The 19,535-nt window shown below is 45.3% G+C and overlaps 1 protein-coding gene across 1 annotated transcript in view; it reads left to right on the top strand.

The window, feature by feature from the left end:
* Window positions 1-19,535, top strand: part of mrc1a (mannose receptor, C type 1a) — a 254,012-nt gene that overhangs the window by 80,776 nt on the left and 153,701 nt on the right. Inside the window, 3 exon segments of the mRNA XM_085987853.1 lie at window positions 3,875-3,988; window positions 4,493-4,639; window positions 17,740-17,922. Coding sequence (XP_085843979.1) covers window positions 3,875-3,988; window positions 4,493-4,639; window positions 17,740-17,922 — 444 coding nt within the window.

The raw sequence follows: 19,535 nt of genomic DNA, 5'->3' as shown, positions 1-19,535 counted from the left end.
TATTTTCAACACTTTGCGTTCTTGGACAGATTTGTGTCCACCTTTGGAAGTGGCTTAGTGAGCTGCAGGGAATGGTGAGACATAACAGTACCCCCGCCCCCCACAATGCTGATGAGTGTGAAAGGAATGGGTATGGGGTGGTGCCAACTTGGCACATCATGTGGCAGCCAGGGTGTGCAGCGTCAAATGAAGTAAGTATGGCCATGGTGAGGCCATCCCTGGCATCCCGGGCAGCAATGTTATCAGGTGCTGATGCAATGTGTCCTGTGCAGCATCAGTTGATTGCGGAAAAGGTTGGTGTTGTTGTTGGTGCTGCTGGTGTGCCCGGTGCTGCTGGTGTTGGGGCTGATTGTGGTCAGATTCTGAGGACCAAGGTGAGATATTCTCAAGGGCACCCATGCTGATGGAATAGCTGGCAGGTGCAGTAGAGATGAGAGAAGCGATCTGTCAACGGTGGGCGAGGTAATGAGGTCAGACTGCATGGAGACTTGTGTAAAGACTTGCAGCATCCTTAATCTTTAGTGGAAATGCAGCTTAGAGAAGCTAGTGGTTAAGGGAACATGTCTCAATCAGCTGGGAGCTTTGACTTGACATTTGAAGCTGTCAACTCATCAGCTGATTGAATGGCCACTGACCTCCCACCTCAGCTTCACTGACGAGGTCTAGGCACAGTGGATAACCCATGGGAGACCTGTGAAAGTTAAAAAGCTGGGAAACAAAGCTTTTTTAAGTGGCTGTAAACAAGCCACTAATGATTTGAATTCGGCCCCCCACCACTGCCTGTTGGGTCTGCTCAGTTCTGTCAGACCCGACATCGGGAAAGTCCAGTGTGTTTATTTGACCCGCTGTCAATCATTTTAAATTTCACAGCTGATCTGCCACCAATCGGGTCCGCTGAGCGCTGTCAAAATCGCGGCCTAGGTTTCAAATGGGCTATCTGCACCTTTGTGTTACAGGCAATGAAAGTTAGTTTGGACTTTTCAGTGATCATTCACCCCTATTCTAGTTGAGATGAATCAATTCATTTGATCTCAGCAAGGTAGTTGCCAAGGTAGCCTGGTGAGATTCTGTTTCCTGAGCTCAGAATTAACAAAAGGTGAGAAACACGCATGTTCGTTAACAGTTAGGTTTTCAAACAGAAAGCTGCTAGGGCAAGCTTTCACCGGACTCAATAAGTTAGGATGCAGGAAGATAGTTAGAAGTTATTTTGTCTAACTCTAGCAAGATGATTCACTGATGTAGGAACACATAGGCCTAGAAATTCAGTGGCCTGCGCCACCAGTTTGCGCCCAAAGAGGGCTTTTGCGCCACTGGCCAAACCTACCGCGATATTTAGCGGGGCGCTAATGGCGGCGTTAGCCTGTAGCGCTGTGCCGCCACCGATGACGTCATCGGTGTGCGCAGCGCCCCGCTATCGCCCCGCTGGCCATATTTGGTCGCTGCCGCCTCCTCCGCGCCGACCGCAAACAGCGACCGGTACACAGGGGCCTACCTGTGCCGGTAGTGGGGCGAGTTAAGGTGGAGGTGCGGCCGGCCGCTTTTTCGACGGCCGCCTGCCCGCACCTCCGTCCCCGGCCTCCTACACCCCCCCCCGCGGCATTGCCAGCTGTTTCCAGAGAGCCCGGCACTTCTCCTTGGTGCCGGGCTCATTTGCTGGCACTCGCGAGCGGGGATCGCGCTGTTGCAGGCACCTCCCCCTTAAGAGTGAGAGGAAGGCCTGCAGTACCGCAGGCTGCCGTGCCGCAGCGGGTGGCGCTGCGGCACTTTGCACGCCGATATTCAGTTTCGGCGCCCCGACCCTTGTTTAGCGGCCGGCTTCCACTTGGGGCGCTGAAACTGAATATCCAGCTGGCGCAATTGGCTCCACGCGCAGCGGTAATTCCGGCGCCCAGGCGAGCTGGGCGCCCCAAACTGAATTTCTAGGCCATAGTGTGTTCATTTATTTGCATTATTACATGCATACAAGTTGTAGAGATGGAACTTATCATAACTAGTAATCCAGAGGCCTGGACTAATGAGCCAGAGACGTGAGTTCAAATCCCACCATGGTAGCTGGGGAATTTAAATTCAGTTAATTAAATAAATCTGGAATAAAAAGCCAGTATCAGTATTGGTACTGATTGCCATGAAAACCCATCTGGTTCACTAATGTCCTTTAGGGAAGGAAATCTGCCGTCCTTACCTGGGCTGGCCTATGTGTGATGCCAGGCCTACAGCAATGTGGTTGACTCTTAACTGCCCTCTGAAATGGCCTAGCAAGCCACTCAGTTACCACACGGACTGCAGCGGTTCAAGAAGGCGGCTCACCACCACCTTCTCAAGGGCAATTAAGGATGGGCAATAAATGCTGGCCTTGCCAGCGACACCCACATCCCAAAGAATGAATAAAAAATGCATTGTATATGCATTTTCTGTGAAATAAAGCAGATTTGTATCTGGCCTCATCTTACTAAGTTTTATTTTGGCCCATCTTCTTAAAATTTGAAGTGTGCACTTGGGGGCAGACAAGAATATCCAGTTTTATTTTTACACCCTGGGACACACTATCTTATCATTAGATATTGGGCAGCATGACACACCCCTAAATGTAAGGTGCTCAGACTGTTTGTAGGATTGACTAACACCACTGGATCTGAGATCTAAGGCAAAACCTAAATTTTGTAACAGAGACCATGAAAATGGATCACCCCACTCTCTAATTATTGTATTTTCTGCTCAGGTGTGTCTTATCAACGTTAAGGTACATCTAGCACTGTGTAATCCATCAGTCACTCAATTACTAAGACTGGGTGAATGGATGCTGTTATTTTCTTTGTAGCGGTTGTTATTGCACATGCTGCTGTCTTGGTCTCACAGCTGGATTCGGTCTTTCTGACTGGGATCTAGTACCACTTCAAGAAATCAATCTTTTAACATTGGTTGACAAAAACGGTTATAATATTGTAATGTTTAACTTTCCAGCCATAATTTCCAAGTATCTTTTACTAATTCCCTATAAGTACTGTGTGGAATTTTCCTTAATTTCCTATATTTTGCCTATATGCTTCAATGTCAAGTCATGAGTATTATGAATAACACCTTTTATGGTTTCATAATTTGTACTCACATAAGAAAATGCCACAATTACATTATTGCTACGTGACATTCAGCCCAGATCCTTGGGTTCCACTTACGATGGTTTGCTAGTCATTCAAATGTTCCAATAAAACTATTGATGTCATCCCCTTCTTTCAAATTTTGGTAAGAAGTTGGATTTCATGAAATTGTTCCCAGCAGAGTTATGAGCTAAATGATCTGTATCCTCACTTACTGGACTTGCTGTTGATAGGCGTTTCTCAGACAGTTTGAAAGCAAGATGGTGCTGTTGCTGTATCTCCTCCTTGTTAAGCTGGAATCCTTGTCATTCTTCCTCCACCTTACATTGTTTCTTCCCTGCTTTGAGCTTCAGCAATTATTTGAAACTGGGGTTCTTTTTCTTTTTTCTTGGCAGTTATATGAGCTAACTCCAACCCTTTGCCTATCTCTTTGAGATCTTTTGTGTGCCGCTTTTATGAATACTGCGATCTTTTGTTATTTTGCGTGTTTTAAATTTAGATTTTGGTGTATAAACTTTATCAATCACATACAGTACCCTATTCCTCTTGCTAGTTAGGAAAAGGTATTCCACATCAGCGTAACATGAAAGACTCTTGCACTGGCAATGGATTGTCCTCCGTTTCTTCTTTAGGCTGCCACTGCACTTACTCTGGCTAATGTTTTTGCTCCCTGTGGGGCCCTCATTTTGTTACAGGAAATCACTTGCCCTGAAACGTGAAAATAGGATAACCTGATGAGTAAAACTTAGTTACAAGCAATACATTTTTCTTTTATTCAGGACTTGTGGATAATTTGAGGACACCACTTTGGATAGGACTAAATAGCCTGGATTTCGACAGTGGGTGGCAATGGAGTGATCAAAATCCCTTCAGATACTTGAACTGGGCTCCTGGTAAGTAATGGGAAAATGAATGGTTCAGTATCAGAAGAATTGAAAAACAAAATGATAAGCACCTCTAGAGCTGATTTCATGCGTTCCGGAATTCCTGGGATTGAAGGGCACAAACGCCGCATTTATACCCGGATGCACTGGGATTCAGCTCCCTATGGATTGGACCTCAAATTTTGGATGGGATTAGCATTTATAAAGAGACAGATAAATTGATATTTCAGAGTTCTGACAAAGGGTGCCCACCTGAAATTTGAACTTATCTGTTCTCTCCACAGATACTGATTGGCTTGTAATACTGTACATCCATTAGCAGATCAATTCAGCAATAAATTTATCAAGTGTTTTATAGTTGATTTCAAACTGGTCTCCAGTGAATTTGCCCCAGGGACGATTCACTCATTAAATACCTCTTATCTATGTATTTAATTGCAGTACCGTAACTAGCATCTTAATAACTAATTTGCGGATATTACAGTTTTGTTTTTCTTTCTATGTGAACGTAAGGACATCCATCATCGGAACCAGAGCCTACATGTGTGGTCATGAATCCTACAATGGGAGCAAAATGGGAAAACAAAGCTTGTTCTCTGAAACTGGGATATATTTGTCAGATTGGAAACACAAATTCTTCCAAGACTATTCCACTTTCAGGTTAGTCCTCTTGTGTGTATAACTATCAAAGAGTTAATATTGCTGAGCAGCTCTTAACATTAAATATTACAAAGCATGTACTAGTTGAGCATAGAGCAACAAATGTCAACCAATTCAAAAGGTCACACCGCGATGGAAATTGTTTCTAAGATTTTACTTTAGTTGAGGTAAGAATTCCAGTGGTTGTTTGTGTTCATGAAGATTTCCTCTTTTAGAACATATTTATGAATTAGCTAGAAATATCAAACAGAAGAAATTTTCATAAACAGATTTACATTAGCCCTGGTTTGTCGCAGATGTCCCGATCTCCTGCTGTAACTTTGCTGCGAAATTGGTGGAACCCCCAGAGAAACAACAGCAATAATAACAACTTGTAATTATATAGCGCCTTTAAAGTAGTAAAACATCCCAAGGTGCTTCACAGGAGCGTTATAAAACAAAATTTGACACCAAGCCACATAAGGAGAAATTAGCGCAGATGACCAAAAACTTGGTCAAAGAGGTAGGCTTTATGGAGCATCTTAAAGGAGGAAAGAGAGGTAGAGGAGGAGAGTTTTAGGGACGAAATTCCAGAGATTAGGCAATAGAAGGCACGGCCACCAATAGTTGAGCGATTAAAATCAAGGATGCTCAAGAGGCCAGAATTAGAGGAGCGCAGATATCTTGGGGGATTGTGGGGCTGGTGGAGATTACAGTGATAGGGAGGGACAAGGTCATGGAGGGATTTGAAAACAAGGATGAGAATTTTAAAATTGAGGCGTTACTTAACTGGGAGCCAATGTGAGCACAGGGGTGATGAGTGAACAGGGACTTGGTGCAAGTTAGGAGATGGGCAGCCGAGTTTTGGATGACCTCAAGTTTATGTGGGGCAGAGCGTGGAAGGCCAGCCAGGAGTGCATTGGAATAGTCAAGTCTAGAGGTAACAAAGGCATGGATGAGGGTTTCAGCAGCAGATGAGCTGAGGCAGGGGCGGAGACGGGCGATGTTACGGAGGTGGAAATAGGCGGTCTTAGTGATGACGCAGATGTGTGGTCGGAGGCTCATTTCAGAGTCAAATATGACACCAAGATTGTGAACAGTCTGGTTCAGCCTCAGACAGGTGCTAGGGAGAGGGATGGAGTCAGTGGCTAGAGAACGGAGTTTGTGGCCGGGACCGAAGACAATGGCTTCGGTCTTCCCAATATTTAGTTGGAGGAAATTTCAGCTCATCCAGTACTGGATGTCAGACAAGCAGTTTGACTATTTAGAGACAGTGGAGGGGTCGACAGAAATTTCAGTGAGGTAGAGCTGGGTGTCGTCAGCGTACATGTGGAAACAGATGCTTTGTTTGCAGATGATGTTGACGAGGGGCAGCATGCAGATGAGAAATAGGAGGGGGCCAAGGACACCAGAGGTAATGATGTGGGAGTGGGAAGAGAAGCCGTTGCAGGTGATTCTCTGGCTATGATTAGATAACTAAGAATGGAACCAGACGAGTGCAGTCCCACCCAGCTGGACGGCAGTGGCGAGGCGTTGGAGGATGAAATGGTCAACCGTGTCAAGGGCTGCAGACAGGTCGAGAAGGACGAGGAAGTCTAGTATGCCTTTGTCACAGTCACATAGGATGTAATTTGTTTCTTTGCTGAGAGCCTTTTGGTACTGTGGCAGAGGCGGAAACCTGATTGGAGGGATTCTAACATGGATTTGCGGGAAAGATGGGCACGGATTTGGGAGGCAACAACATGTTCAAGGACTTTGGAGAGGAAAGGGAGGTTGGAGATGGGGCAGTAGTTTGCAAGGCGGAGAGGTCAAGGGTAGGTTTGAGGAGAGAGGTGATGACAGCAGATTTGAAGGAGAGGTGGACAGTACCTGAGGAGAGAGAATTGTTAATGGCATAAATGGCTGAAAATGGCCACCCACGCCATTTCTCCAGGAGTTCTGCTGATCTCTGCCAGCGTTACATCAGGAGATTGGGAGAAACCCCATAGGAATTTAAACCAATGTCATTATATATAATGACAAGGAGAATTCCTCCTCCATGGTTCTGCAACTATCAGGAGTAAAATGTTGTGTTTTGAAATGTTTTATCTTATGTAATGGTCTCAAAATCTACAAGCTTGTAACAGCACCTCAGCAATTTTAATGAACAATTCAGCGAACCCAGAAAATAATAGAAACTTTTCCCTTTATATTACATCTCAATATATAGTGCACCTCAGCATTTCACAGCTATAGCAATACAGCTCTGCCGAATTTTACTGACTAATATTCAACAATACATGACACCTGACTGGTCATCATTTCTACAAATTTGATGTAACTATTGACTTTAGAACACAGTGCTTTAAAAAAAATCTGTATATCTCAAAATAGGTCAATTGCTGTGGTGAAATAAGGCACCTATAGATGGATTGTGTGTCCATTAGACCACCTTTCTTAATATATGTTGGGGAAAGATGTGCTTTATGTACTATGTGCAACAAAATTATAAACTTGTCCTGTATAAGTTGATTCTGATTTTGTTACACATTGCGCATAGAGAACATCTTTCCCTATTGACTCTTAGGTTTGATCCAGATAACAGCAACTTGACCCAGATCCTCTCTGCTGTAAAATTAACATATTTGTACATTAGTGTTGTTTCATATTTTTCCTTATTGCTTGAGTTATAATTATTGGGTGGGACAAATGTCTGGTCCTGCTCTTTCTCTCTATTGCTGAATATTTCAGATAACAAGAAAACAGAGTGAGAGAACAATAAATGAGCTGCAGCACCGTACAAGTTTACAGCACAGCAGGAGTCCATTTGGCCAAGCATATCTGTGCAGACTCTTGCTAGAGCAATCGAAACTAATGTTACTGTCCTCCTCTCTCTCTCTCTCTCTCGCTATAGCTCTTTACCTTCTTGTGCTTCAAATATTTATCCAAATTTTCTTCAAAACAAGCTACAGTTTCTGCCTCAACCAGTCCTTTGGCAAAGTATTTGATGCTCCAACAACTCTCTGTGTAAAAACAATTCTCCTACCTTCTTTCTCACTCTCTCAGTGATAATTTTAAACTGATGATCCCTCATCGTTAGCTCCCCAACCAGGAGAAATAATCTTTCCTTAGTCACCTGATCAAAACCCTTTATACTCCCAGTATCTCACGTCTCTCTTCATGACTTTAGTTTGTCACCACTGGTATCATCCGAATGAATCTACACGGTTTGACCTTTATGGCTTTATTATCCATAGGAATTTAAACCAATGTCATTATATATAATGACCAGGAGAATTCCTCCTCCATGATTCTGCAACTATCAGGAGTAAAATGTTGTGTTTTGAAATGTTTTATCTTATGTAATGCTCTCAAAATCTACAAGCTTGTAACAGCATCTCAGCAATCTAATTGTGGCCTAACCAAAGTTTTATAATTGTTGGAAGATCAGTCAGTAATCAACAATTCCAGATTAATGGGCCACAATTTACCCTACCTCGGTGGGTCCATGGCAGGCGACGTCGGTGGTGGATCTCAGCCCCGCTGCTGGCTCCATCCCAGCCTCCAAAATGACTTTCCAATGGTTGGGCTTGTTAAGCCCACCCAACGAGTTTCCCGGCCAGTTGAAGTAAGCGGGTCTGATGATGTAATTTATGACGCGCCATCAGCTGGTTTCCTTAAAGGGACCATGCCAAACTTTATTTTGACATTTGTGCTGTCTGTGTTCTACAGCATTGAGGTGCTGCAAACACTGACAAGCACTGCACAGAGGTGCACAGCTGCACCCAGGTTCTTCCATGGCTCCCTCCATATACTTACCTTGCACTTCCACCCATCCCTCTCTATCTACATTATCACTTCCCCATCTCACCAGCCACCCCTCACACTCACCCTCATCCTCATCCTAGTGCAATCATACCAACTAACAGCACACAAGGGTAGACACTTGGGGTGCTTTAGCCAATGTTCATGTAAAGTTTCTGTTGATGTGCTGTCAAACATTGAAATCTTTATTTTCAACACTTTGCATTCGTGGACAGATCTGCGTGCACCTTTGGAAGTGGCTTAGTGAGTTGCAGTGAATGGTGAGACAAAACGGTACCCCCTGCAATGCTGATGAGTGTGAAAGGAATTGCTTGGGCATTGTAGGGATGCTTTATGGTGCTGGTGTGGGGTGGTGCCAACCTGGCGCATCACCTAGCAGTGAAGTGAAGTAAATGTGGCCATGGTGAGGCCATCCCTGGCCTCCCGGGCAGCAATGTGCTCGGGTGCTGATGCCAGCATCAGGTGATTGCGGAGAAGGTTGGTGTTGTTGTTGGTGCTGCTGGTGTGCCTGGTGATACTGGTGTTGGGGCTGATCATGGTAGGATTCTGAGGACCAAGGTGAGAGAGTGTTAAGGGCACCCATGCTGATGGAATAGATGGCAGGTGAAGTAGAAATGACAGAAGCGATCTATCAATGGTGGGAGAGGTAATGAGATCAGACTGGATGGAGACTTGTGTAAAGACTTGCAGCATGGTGAATCTGTAGTGGAAATGCAGTTTAGAGAAGCTAGTGATTAAGGGAACATATCTCAATCAGCTGAGAGCTTTGAGTTGAATTTGAAGCTGTCAACTCATCAGCTGATTCAATGGCCACTGACCTCCCGCCTCAGCTTCATGGACGAGGTCTAGGCACAGCGAGAAACTGGTGGGCGACCTGTCAAATCCAAAAAGCTGTGAAAAAACCACTGATAAGTAGCTGTAAACAATCCACTAATGATTTTAATGGCATCCCCCGCCATTGCCTGTCGGGTCTGCTCAGCGCTGAAAGACCTGACATCGGGAAAGTCCAGTGTACATGTTTTGACAGCGGGTTCCCGGCCGGCTGCCAACCATTTTAAATTTAACAGTTGACACACCACCCATCCCATCTGCTGAGCGCCAGCAAAATTTCAGCCATGGTGTTTGCTAAGGATAAAGGAAGGAAACAGGAAAATAAATAATATGAAGCATGGGATCTGTCAAATAGAGGCTAGATTTAGAAAGCAAAGATTTCCCAATGCTGACGACAAAATAACTGCTAAACGTTCAGAGAATCCTGGGTCTCGTCCATATCTGCATTGAATCACAATCAAGACCTTATGACAGGCCCCTGAACTGGCCGCATGTTGTTTCCTTCATCCACGGACTTCTGTATTTTTAGTGGAACATGCTTCTTGTGCATTTCAAATGTACACAAGATATAGAAACGTCTAGTAACATACTACAAATGGCTGTCCTGCAGAATGCTCTAGCCTAGAAATCCAATGGTGCCACGCCCATTTGGAAGGGTTCTATTTTAAGTATAACAGCGTGAATTGTGGGATTGGGTTAAATCCAACAAGTGCCTCCTCCTAGAGGGGTGACCCATTACAATTGCAGGGAGCACTGAGTTATGCAAACTAGTTTTAAACAAAAGAAGCCAGACCAATAATCAACATCAAAAGAAAAGTAACAAAAATAATTAAAATAACAAATTCAAATTGGGGGATGTCATAGAAAAAGATTTAGACTGGTTATTAATCATACACTGAAAGCATCTAGTCAGTGCAAGGCAGTGACTTCTTCCAATGACCTCTGCTCATTGGAATTTAGAATTTAGAAGAATGAAAGGTGATCTTATTGAAACATATAAGACGCTGAGGGGGCTCGACAAGGTAGATGCAGAGAGGATGTTTCCCCTCGTGGGGAAATCTAGAACTCGGGGGCATAGTTTCAGAATAAAGGGTCGCCCTCTTAGAACAGAGATGAGGAGGTATTTCTTCTCTCAGGGGGTCGTAAATCTGTGGAATTCTCTGCCCCAGAGAGCCCTGGAGGCTGAGTCATTAAGTACATTTAAGGTGGAGATAGACAGATTTTTGCATGATAAGGGAGTGAAGGGTTATAGGGAGAGGGCAGGGAAGTGGCTTTGAGCCCAAGGTCAGCCATGATCTTATTGAATGGCGGAGCAGGCTCGAGGGGCCAAGTGGCCTATTCCTGCTCCTATTTCTTATGTTCTTATGTTCTTAGTAACTAATCAGGCATGTTCTGGAGGGCATTGGACTACAAGTTAGAACAAGTTATATTAACATTATATAGAAAGAAAGAAAGACTTGCATTTATATAGCTTTTTTCACGACCTCAAGATGTCCCAAAGTGCTTTTTGAAGTGTAGTCACTATTGTAATGTAAAAAATGCAGCAGCCAATTTGCGCACAGCAAGGTCCTGCAAACAGCACTGTGATAATGGCCAGATAATCTTTCTTTTAGTGATGTTAGTTGAGAGATAATTATTGGCCAGGACACCGGGGCGAACTCTCCTGCTCTTCCTCGAAGTAGTGCACTGGGATCTTTTACGTCCACCTGAGAGGACAGACGCAGCCTTAGTTTAACATCTCCTGGATTCTGGAGTATGGTCTGCACTTTTGGTCACTATCTCAAAAAGGATATAGATACATTCGAAAAGATTCATCGGAGAGTGCCTAGGGTGATTACAAACCTTAAGGGACTAAGTTATGAAGACAGGCTCAAGCAGCAGAATTAATTTTTGCCAGAAAACAAACAGAGGGTAAGCAAGACAAAACCTTCAACAAAAAAAAACAGATCAGTGTTGTGTATGTACCTTTAAGAGAGAACTGATTTTATACTGTAGTACCGGCAGTGACCACACCTGTATATAAAGCCGTAGCAGGCTTCTGTACTTTCAGTTTAAGCTTAACCTCTGTTCAGTAAATACCTGTTATTATTGTTCTCCTGTAGTCCGTGTATTATTGATACACGGACACTACACTGGCGACGAGCAGGTTCGAACTCACCTGCAGTACTGCATCACCTCACGGGGATCTTTCCCTGAAAAGAAGCTTCTTGGAGGTCGAAGTCAGAGCAACGGGCGTCGACCGCGGGCAACCGCCCAGGGATCCATCGGTGTTCGGAGGATTGCAGGGGAGACTGTGGAGAGCTGGGCTTGGCTCCCCAGTCAAGGTGTTCCAGCAAATCGTGCTGGTAGCAGGTAGTGCGCTGACCCTTCCAGACTGCGGCGGGCTCGAGCTCGATCGAGCGGCTCTGCAAAGGGGCCGTGCAGCGTCATCGGGAGGAAAAGAGAGAGAGAGAGGGTGGAGCGCACAGGGCGCGGTCGGTGCTCAAGAACCGGGCAGTGTAGAGAAAAATAAAACGAGGGGGAGGAAAAGTGAGACGCGCTGAAGCCGCGGGTCGCCGCCATTACCCTGTAGAATGCTAGGAGCAGCGTGGCAGCAAGGGGAAGAAGGAAAAGTGCGGGAGGCGCCATTTTATTCCATTGGGGAAGAAGGAAAAGCACGGGAGGCGCCATTTTAATCCATTGGGGAAGAAGAAAAAGCGCGGGAGGCGCCATTTTAAACCACCCAAGATGCCGAAGAGTGGCAGTATCACTGCTTTCGACAATGAGGTAGAAGACTGGACCACGTATGTGGAAAGAATTGAAGTGTACTGCAAGGCAAATGAGGTGGCCGATGGAAAGAAGGCGTCGGTATTATTAAATTTGATGGGCGCGAGAACGTACGGCCTATTGCGGAATTTAATTACCCCAGCTAAACCAATGGAGAAAAGTTTTGAAGAGATTGTTAATATCTTACGGGAACACCTAAACCCTACACCGTTGCTGATAGCAGAAAGATTCAAGTTCCATAAAAGAAACCAGCACAAAGATGAGAGCAATGCTGACTATCTTACGGAACTACGCAAGTTATCGAAGTACTGCCAGTTCGGAGCAGGACTGGCAGACACCTTAAGGGATAAGTTTGTCTGCGGGCTCCAGAGTGAAGGAACCCAGAAACGACTACTTTCGGAAAAGGACCTGATGCTAGAACAGGCTTTCAGTGTGGCAGTATCCTACGAAGCAGCAGCACGGGGAGCTGCGGAAATACAACAGAAACCACAAGAATACAGCGCTAAGGAAATGGCATATGGAGTAGAAAAGTGCTATCGCTGCGGCAGAACAACCCATGATCAGAAGGACTGCTGGTTTAAGGACAAAGTATGCAGGCAATGTGGGAAAATGGGACACATAGCAAGAGTCTGCAGGTCGGGAAAGAAAACCAACACTAAAAGAACTACTAAGGAAAAGTACAAGAAAGTAAAAAAAATGACAAACAGTAGTTCAGAAGATCAGGAGAGTGATAATGACTCCGGGAGCAGGAGAGTAAGTTGTCTAAAGTTACATAACGTGATCGCAAAGGAGGATCACCGAACCATTTGGGTCACCCTCATGATAGCAGGGTCCCAAGTAAAGATGGAATTGGACACAGGATCAGCCCTAACTGTTATGAATCGATGAGACTATGAGCGGCTATTCTCACACATACCCTTGAAGGACACATCCATTGTATTGAAGACATACACGGGGCAAAAAGTCTACCCCAGAGGAAAAATAAGGGTGCCAGTTAAATACAACGGCAAGGAAACACAGAAACTGTATCTATATATACTACAAGATGGAGGACCACCATTATTGGGACGTGAATGGATCCAAAAAATATAATTGGATTGGCATTCCATTCAGGCGCTAACTGTGACTGACAAAAAGGATGACGACATCACACCTGGACGACTGTCAAAAATTCTAACTGACGCGAAAGAGGTGTTCCAACAAGGACTTGGGACTCTAAAAGGAGTAACGGCAATGATAAATATCGAAGATAACGCAAACCCAAAATTTTTTAAGGCCAGACCGGTACCGTACGCGATCCGCCCAGCCGTTGAAGCAGAGTTGGAGAGTCTGGAGCGTTCGGGTGTGCTGTCCAAGGTGGACTGGAGCGAGTGGGCCACACCCATCGTTCCTGTAATGAAGAAATCATTGAGCAGCAAGCCTGGGGAGCCGAAGAAGGTTCGCATCTGTGGGGACTTCAAGGTAACTGTGAACCCAGTCCTGCACACAGTACAATATCCACTTCCACGGATAGAAGATATTTTCGCCTCACTATCTGGAGGGAAATGCTTTACGAAGATTGATCTGGCCCAAGCGTATCTACAAATGGAGGTGAAAGAAGCATCTAGGAAATACCTCACGATAAACACTCACAAAGGCCTTTACCGGTACAACCGACTGGTATTCGGGATAGCATCAGCCCCGGCTATTTGGCAGAGGGCGATGGAACAAGTCCTGCAAGGGATCCCGGGGACCCAGTGTTATTTGGACGACATCCTGGTTACGGGCGAAAATGACAGTGAACACCTTGCCAACCTGGAGCAGGTGCTCACTAGATTACAAGAATATGGGCTAAGAGCCAACCGCCCCAAATGCGAGTTCTTCAGGAGACAAATCTCGTATTGTGGCCACATGATTGATGAGGAAGGGTTGCATAAGTCCCCAGACAAGATTGAGGCAGTAGTCAAGGCTCCAGCACCGGAAAATATGTCGCAACTGAGGTCGTTCCTCGGGTTGGTGAACTACTACCATAAGTTCTTGCCGAATTTATCTACAATTCTGCACCCACTGAACGCCCTGCTGCAAACTGGAGTAACATGGAAATGGAGTGATGAGTGTAAGCGTGCCTTTCAGAAATGTAAATGCCTAATCACTTCAAAAGAAGTATTGGCCCACTACAATCCAACACTACCGATTCGGTTGGCATGAGATGCGTCTCCCTACGGCATTGGAGCGGTGCTGTCACACAAATTCCTTGACGGTTCGGAGAGGCCAATAGCCTTTGCGTCGCGCTCGTTAACCTCAGCCGAGCGTAACTACGCCCAGATTGACAGGGAGGCCCTCAGCCTGGTGTGGGGGGTGAAAAAGTTCAATCACTATCTGCACGGGCAGAAATTCACCCTACTGACTGATCATCAGCCTCTGGTCTCCATTTTTAACCCAAAGAAGGGCGTTCCGGTGATGACGGCGCAACGGCTGCAAAGATGGTCACTTTTTCTAGGGGCACATCAGTACGACATAGAGTACAAGGGTACGAAACAGCATGGAAACGCTGATGGGCTGTCGCGCCTACCATAGCCTACGGTGGAGGAAGCACCTGCAGTGGACCCTGTTGAGATATTCCATTCGACCATAGTCGAATGTCTACCTGTTACAAACTCAAGTATAGAGAAGGAAACCCGAAATGACCCGACACTCTCTCGGGTCTATGATTTGACGGTGAAGGGATGGCCAGCATATGGCGACTCACTGTTGCCAGCATTCTCGCCAAGGAGAGAACAGCTGTCAGTGTGCCGGGGGACCTTGATGTGTGGATCCCGAGTGGTAATTCCACCCAAGTTGAGAGATAGAGTGCTCAATGAGCTTCATGAGGGTCATCTGGGAGGGGTAAAAATGAAGAGCCTAGCCAGGGCGTTTGTTTGGTGGCCGGGAATCAATAAAGAAATCGAGGATATGACCAAGAGATGCACAGGGTGCCAGAAGGTCCAAAACGCTCCACCACAGGCCCCGCTACACCCATGGGAGTGGCCTTAATCGCCGTGGATGCCCATTCGAAATGGCCAGAGGTCATCAAAATATCCTCCACCACCACGGAGAAAACTATTGCAGTCCTAAGGACCATCTTCGCCAGGGATGGCTTGCCAGAACAGATTTGCCCCGACAGTGGACCACAGTTTGTGTCCGAGGATTTCCGGAGGTTTCTGAGGAATAATGGGGTGAAACATTACACATCTGCCCCATATCATCCAGCCACAAATGGATTGGCTGAGAGGTTTGTTCAGACCTTTAAAAAGGCAATAAAGGCGATGTATAATGACGACATACCACTACAACACAAGGTGGATAATTTCGTGTTTGCTTACCGGAATGCGACACATGCAGTCACCAACCAAGCTCCAGCCATAATGTTCTTCAACCGAAGGCTAAGATGTCGCCTGGATTTGCTCAAACCAAACATAAGATGAGATGTTGAGGATAAGCAATTCCAGCACATCAATGAGAAGCCAACCAGGAGCTTCAAGATAGGGCAACCAGTCTTGGCCCGCGACTACCGAACAGAAAAATGGCAGCCAGGAACGATATGCACACAGCAGGGACCACTAATGTAAACAGTGGACGTTGGAGAGAGCATCGTGAGACGCCATGCTGACCAGATTCTAGAGTCACAGGAACAAGCCAAACCCATACCACGAGCATGTGCACCTGGTAATGAACCCGAAGTACAGATTGCATCTACCTCAGAATCAGTGGTATTGGAAGCTGACGAACCAACCAATGACAATGAGCCAGAATCGACTCCGCCGCAAGAACAGGATACTCAAGAAAGGCGCTATCCAGTCAGGATCAGGAAGCCTCCTCAAAGACTGAACTTATAAATGATTATTTCAGTTGATGTATATAGTACAGAGAAAATTGTAATTGTAATTAGTTATTATTTAATTGTTAAATGAATGTTATGTACTGTTTATCTAAAAGGGGAGGAATTGTTGTGTATGTACATTTAAGAGAGAACTGATTTTATACTGTAGTACCGGCAGTGACCACACCTGTATATAAAGCCATAGCAGCCTTCTATACTTTCAGTTTAAGCTTACCCTCTGTTCAGTAAATACCTGTTATTATTGTTCTCCTGCAGTCCGTGTATTATTGATATGCGGACACTACAATCAGGTTGATGCAAGCAAGCTATTTAACTTGGGTAATGAGTGTAGGGCTAGAGTGTAGATTTTCAGATTGAGTCCCCAGATCATAGGAGTCTGCAGATTCCACTGTCAGTTATTAGCTTTTGTTTTTTTCTTCCTGTTTGCCTACATAACAGTCACTGCACTTCATTCTATGTGAAGCGCTTTGAGATATTCAAAGGGTTGGGTTTCCCCAGAAGTGTATTAGCATTTGCAGGAGGGGGATTCCTGAGAATGTGTTAATCTTTACAAGGAGTCCCCAGGAGTATGTCAATATTGCAGGAGCACCCCGCACAGAAACAATTGAAAACCACTGGACTAGAAAACACAAGTACAAAATTCACAAGGAAGGTTAAAGACTAGAAGAAACTTTCTTTCCACACGATAGTGGACAAGTGGAACAGTCTCCCAGGTGAGGTAGTTGATTTGGGGTTGATTAACACTTCTAAAATGGAGCTGAATCAATATCAGCTGAGTATGAAGTTTGAAGACTGGAAAGAAATGAACAGCACTGCTTGATTTGTTTTCAGGGGTTTAGGGGAAAGAACTTAAAGGCTGTTTTTTCATCAATTTCAAAGGACATGAAAATCGGGTGGGTTCTATAATGGGCGGGTGATCCATGTTGCCGGTTAACCTCCCAAATTATGAAGGTGAAATATACGCCACCCTGTCTTTTTACAATGAAATATGCATTGCTCAAGTGCATAGGGCAGGATATTAATTTGTGCTTCACAAAGCCCTCTGTCACACTCTGACAGTATTTGTACTCAGAGGATCAGCCTGCTCCTTTGTACGTTTATGTTGTTATTTTCTTTTACCTCTTAATTTGTCCCATCCCCTCCCCTTCTCTTGAAAGAATTGACTCCTCACCCAAGTGCAAATTATTCGTGATATGTCTCACAGTGACTCAGCAGACTATTCAACGGTGGGGAGCATCACAGTTCAGACCAAACCATTCTACGCCCCATGTCCGAACACGCACAATTCCCTTAGTGGGTAGAGTCCAGAATTAGGTAGCCAAGCCAATTTTTCCCTTCCCTAATCCAGGGCTGTTGAGGCCAATAGCAGTGCCCACACCACCATCCAAGCTAGGATCAGCTAATTAATCACAGACTGTGGATTGAACGTGATATTGTTTGAGCTCACTGAACCATCGGGAGAGCTCTCTCTTGCTATATTCATTGTTCTGTCAGTAGTATCCAGGCAATTGTAACTGTAACAACATCCCTGAAGGTGGCTTTTAGATCCTTTCCCTATTATTTACACATATACTATGCTTGATAGTCTATTGGAGTGGATCTGTGCTTGATTTCAGTGGTGTCTGTTGGTGAGAAAGCTGGTTGACTTAGGGCTAGTACCTATGCACCCCAAGGTTCAAGTAACCTCATTACATATCCATACAACCCAATGGAAAAACATATACAACAAAACTCAGCAGTGAGAGTGACAGGCAGGAGTCTGGATTCAGTGGATTGTATTTTACTTGCCTTTGAAGTTCAATGACACGTGTTGGGACTTAATAAAGAATTAAAACAAACTTAATTTGAATCTGTCTTTCAGTGATCGATGTACCCATTTCTTGCCCAAAGGGATGGCAACCGTTTGCAGGTTATTGCTATATCCTACGCAGAGATCGCAAGACATGGCAGGAGTCTTTGACAGCCTGTCGAAAAGAGGAAGGAGACCTAGTTAGCATTCACAATGTTGAAGAACAAAGTTTTATCATTACCCAGCTTGGATATTGTGAGTACTAAATGCTATAACTTTATGGGGATAGGACGGTTTCTACAACAAATGAATAATTGAGGGGAATCATAGTGAACGACTGCTCCCTTTAGTCTATAATGGGGACAGGGCAAGAATCACAATCACAGAATCACAGAAACCCCACAGTGCAGATAGAGGCCATTTCGGCCCATCGAGCCTGCACCGACACATATCCCACCCGATCCCCGTAACCCCTACACCAACACATATCCCACCCGATCCCCGTAACCCCTACACCAACACATATCCCACCCTATCCCCATTATCTCACCCTATCCCCGTAACCCCACGTATTTAATCCCCCCCTAATACTAAGGGTCAATTTTATCATAGCCAATCAACCTAACCTGCACATCTTTGGACTGTGGGAGGAAACCGGAGCACCCGGAGGAAACCCACGCAAACACGGGGAGAATGTGCAAACTCCACACAGACAGTCACCCGAGGCCGGATTTGAACCCGGGTCGCTGGCGCTGTGAGGCAACAGTGCTAACCACTATGCCACCATGCTGCCCGGCAGCTATGTCTGGTATTGTAGACCTGTTGTGTTGCATCCCAGTGGGACCTGATGGTATGCCTAGTGTGTCACCTGACATTGAGGGCTCGTTCAAAGAATGATACAGTACAGAAGGAGGCCTTTAGGCCCCTCGTGCCTGTGCCGTTCCTTCTCTGCTAACTGCTGTACTAATGCAGGACTGATTTAGTGGAGTTGGTGTAGAAGTTCAGCCATTGAATGGCGGAGCAGGGTCGAGGGGCCGTATAGCTTATTCCTGTTCCTATTTCTTATGTTCTTTTGTCAGTGAGAAGCTTCTACAAGTCACTTCATCATGCTTGAAAACAGATGTGTGAGGAACAATGATGCAGCAATTGATGTGTGGTTGCCAATGGATCTGGTGTTACCAGTTATTTATTCTAATAGCATTTAAATCAAAATCAAGAACAAAATACCAAGACTGAGTTACATAGCATGATTTATCTGCTGCAGACAAATGGTTCCTTACAGGCTACATGGGAAACTCTGAATTGGGTTTTAATAACAGTCTGTTCCAGGAACTGAATGTACCTTCCCAAAACAGTGCAACAATGATGTCTCTTTAATGATGTATGCTTTTATTGGGTGCTAAGGGGATATGGCTAGTAAATCAGTCCTGCATTAGTACAGCAGTTAGCAGAGAAGGAACGGCACAGGCACGAAGGGCCTAAAGGCCTCCTTCTGTACTGTATCATTCTTTGAACGAGCCCTCAATGTCAGGTGACACACTAGGCATGCCATCAGGTCCCACTGGGATGCAACACAACAGGTCTACAATACCAGACATAGCTGCCTGGCAAGGGCAGAAGTCATGTACCTAATGAGGCTGAGACTTCATGGGGAAGCTGGGACACAGCTGTGCCACCGCCTTCAGGAAGACCTACGAACATAATCTGACATCCATCCTCAGTTTCTTTGGGGTCGATTTTCATTAAGCTGTCAGGAAGGAGGCGGGACTACAACTTTCGGGTTTTAGTCCCGCCTACATCGACGTCCAGCCAATCCATGCGATTTTCCCTTGATTGACCTTGTTGAGCCCGCCCAGCAGGCTCAGCAG

This window comes from Somniosus microcephalus, chromosome 5, assembly GCF_052327205.1.
Source record: "Somniosus microcephalus isolate GS21.2 chromosome 5, FLI_Smic_1.0, whole genome shotgun sequence".
Classification (NCBI taxonomy): domain Eukaryota; kingdom Metazoa; phylum Chordata; class Chondrichthyes; order Squaliformes; family Somniosidae; genus Somniosus; species Somniosus microcephalus.
The sequence above is the reverse complement of the archived record's forward strand: the minus strand, read 5'-3'. Positions and strand labels throughout refer to the sequence as shown.